This window comes from Trichoderma citrinoviride, assembly GCF_003025115.1.
Source record: "Trichoderma citrinoviride strain TUCIM 6016 unplaced genomic scaffold BBK36scaffold_276, whole genome shotgun sequence".
Classification (NCBI taxonomy): Eukaryota; Fungi; Ascomycota; class Sordariomycetes; order Hypocreales; family Hypocreaceae; genus Trichoderma; species Trichoderma citrinoviride.
In genome coordinates this window covers 1-1,583 of record NW_020194984.1, presented here as the reverse complement: position 1 = coordinate 1,583, position 1,583 = coordinate 1, and the positions used below count along the sequence as shown (strand labels likewise).

Sequence of the window (1,583 nt, the reverse complement as noted above, 5' to 3'; positions counted from 1 at the left end):
TTGGGGACTCAAAACACCGTCACCGTATTCACATAATCATTCCTCAAAACCTCAAACACCATCCCCGGAAACCCATACAGCGTCGTCGTCGAATCGCCATTATTCGCCTCGGGCCTCCTCGCCCCGCTCTCCTCCCACCCTCCCAAGAACTCGCAGCTGCTGCCCGGGCTGTCGCCCCAGCCGCGGTTCAGGACCATACCCCCTTGCCGCGGCTGCTGCGTCTTGTGGTTGTCCGCCGACGGGTACGCCCCCTCCCACTTGCGCCTCATCAGGCTCTCAATGGCCTTGAACTCCATCTCCGAGTTGACGTGCCCGCCGTCCCCGACCATGTCGTCCAGGTAGCTAATCTCCCAGCGGCAGCGCCGGTGCCGGTTGAACTCGTACGAGCCGGGTATGTTGCCGTGGAGCACCAGCTTCGTCGCCACCAGCCGGTCGGGCGCGTGGTTCTTGATGCCGTTGCCCACGTCGTCCGGCACCTGCGTCTCGCCCGGGGGCAGGATTGAAGGGGCCACGGGCGTGGACATGAGTATGTCAAAGCCAAAGTAAAAGTAATTGTAGAAGCACTCTCCAGACGCATGCTCTCCGCCTTCGTCTTCCACCGCGGCGTCGTTGTCCGACTCGTCAGACCCGGTATGCATAGACGACTGGTCCGTATCCGTCGATTCATCCGGCCGGCCCAGATCCTTGACGCTGGGACGCCCATGCGCATTGCTAGCGGCCCGCATCTTGTGAATCACCATCTTCTGGTCGTTCTTGCGGTAAATCGCGTTCGGCGGGCCCAGCTCCGCCACGATATCCTGCGGCGTGGTCTCGCCGAGGATGATCCAGAAGAAGTTGGGCGTCCACTTCCGAAACAGCTGAATCTTGCCCCCGCCGTGCAGCCGCACCAGCGACACCTCGTCGGGGTAGACGTCCTTGCCGCGCGGCGTCGTCGACGTCACCTTGACGCTCGGCAGCACCTCCGTCCACAGCGTCGGCCGGACCTCCGCCCAAGAGTTGCCGCTGAAGACGGCCATGGAGGTGGCGACCTGCGACGACGACGCCGAGAGCAGCGACACGACGTCCTTGTCCGCCGAGTACGCCGACGTCGGCACGGAGAAGTTGAAGGCCACGCCGGGATACGACAGCACGTACGTGCCGTTGCCCTGCGACGAGGCCGCCGGCGGGATGAACTCGCCCGCGTACGTCGGCCCCAGCAGCCGGTGGTAGATGTGCCTAAAGGTAGGCCCCGCCGACGACTCCCCGGGCACCTCGGGGGCGGCAGCAGCACCGGCGCCGGCCGGCCGTACCAGATCTCGATCTTTAAAGGTGATGTGGCTCTTTGTAAAGTCGATGACTTCGATCAGGCGGAGGCGCTGCTCGGGCCCGTCAAAGCGCAGCCTGATGCCGTTCTGCGGCAGCACGACGCATACCGGCTCAGTGACGGGCTGGTCGCGGGAGTAGAGGACTTCGAGCTTCGGGAAGGCTTGCGGTTCGGCCTTGACGCGGGTCAGGACATCGTGGAGGGACGCGCCGAGGGCTAGAAGACGGGCGGGTTAGGTTTCGCACAGAACGTTTTGGGGGCGGAGAAGGAGTGGTAGAGT

The 1,583-nt window shown here is 64.1% G+C and overlaps 1 protein-coding gene across 1 annotated transcript; it reads right to left on the bottom strand.

Annotated features, from left to right (window-relative positions):
* Positions 1–8: 8 nt before the first annotated feature.
* On the bottom strand, positions 9–1,517 carry BBK36DRAFT_1163964 (hypothetical protein; the record flags this gene model as incomplete). The annotated part of the gene is made up of 1 exon (XM_024894596.1): positions 9–1,517. A coding segment is annotated over one exon (1,509 nt), but the record flags the coding sequence as incomplete, so codon positions are not given.
* Between the last annotated feature and the right edge of the window lie 66 nt (positions 1,518–1,583).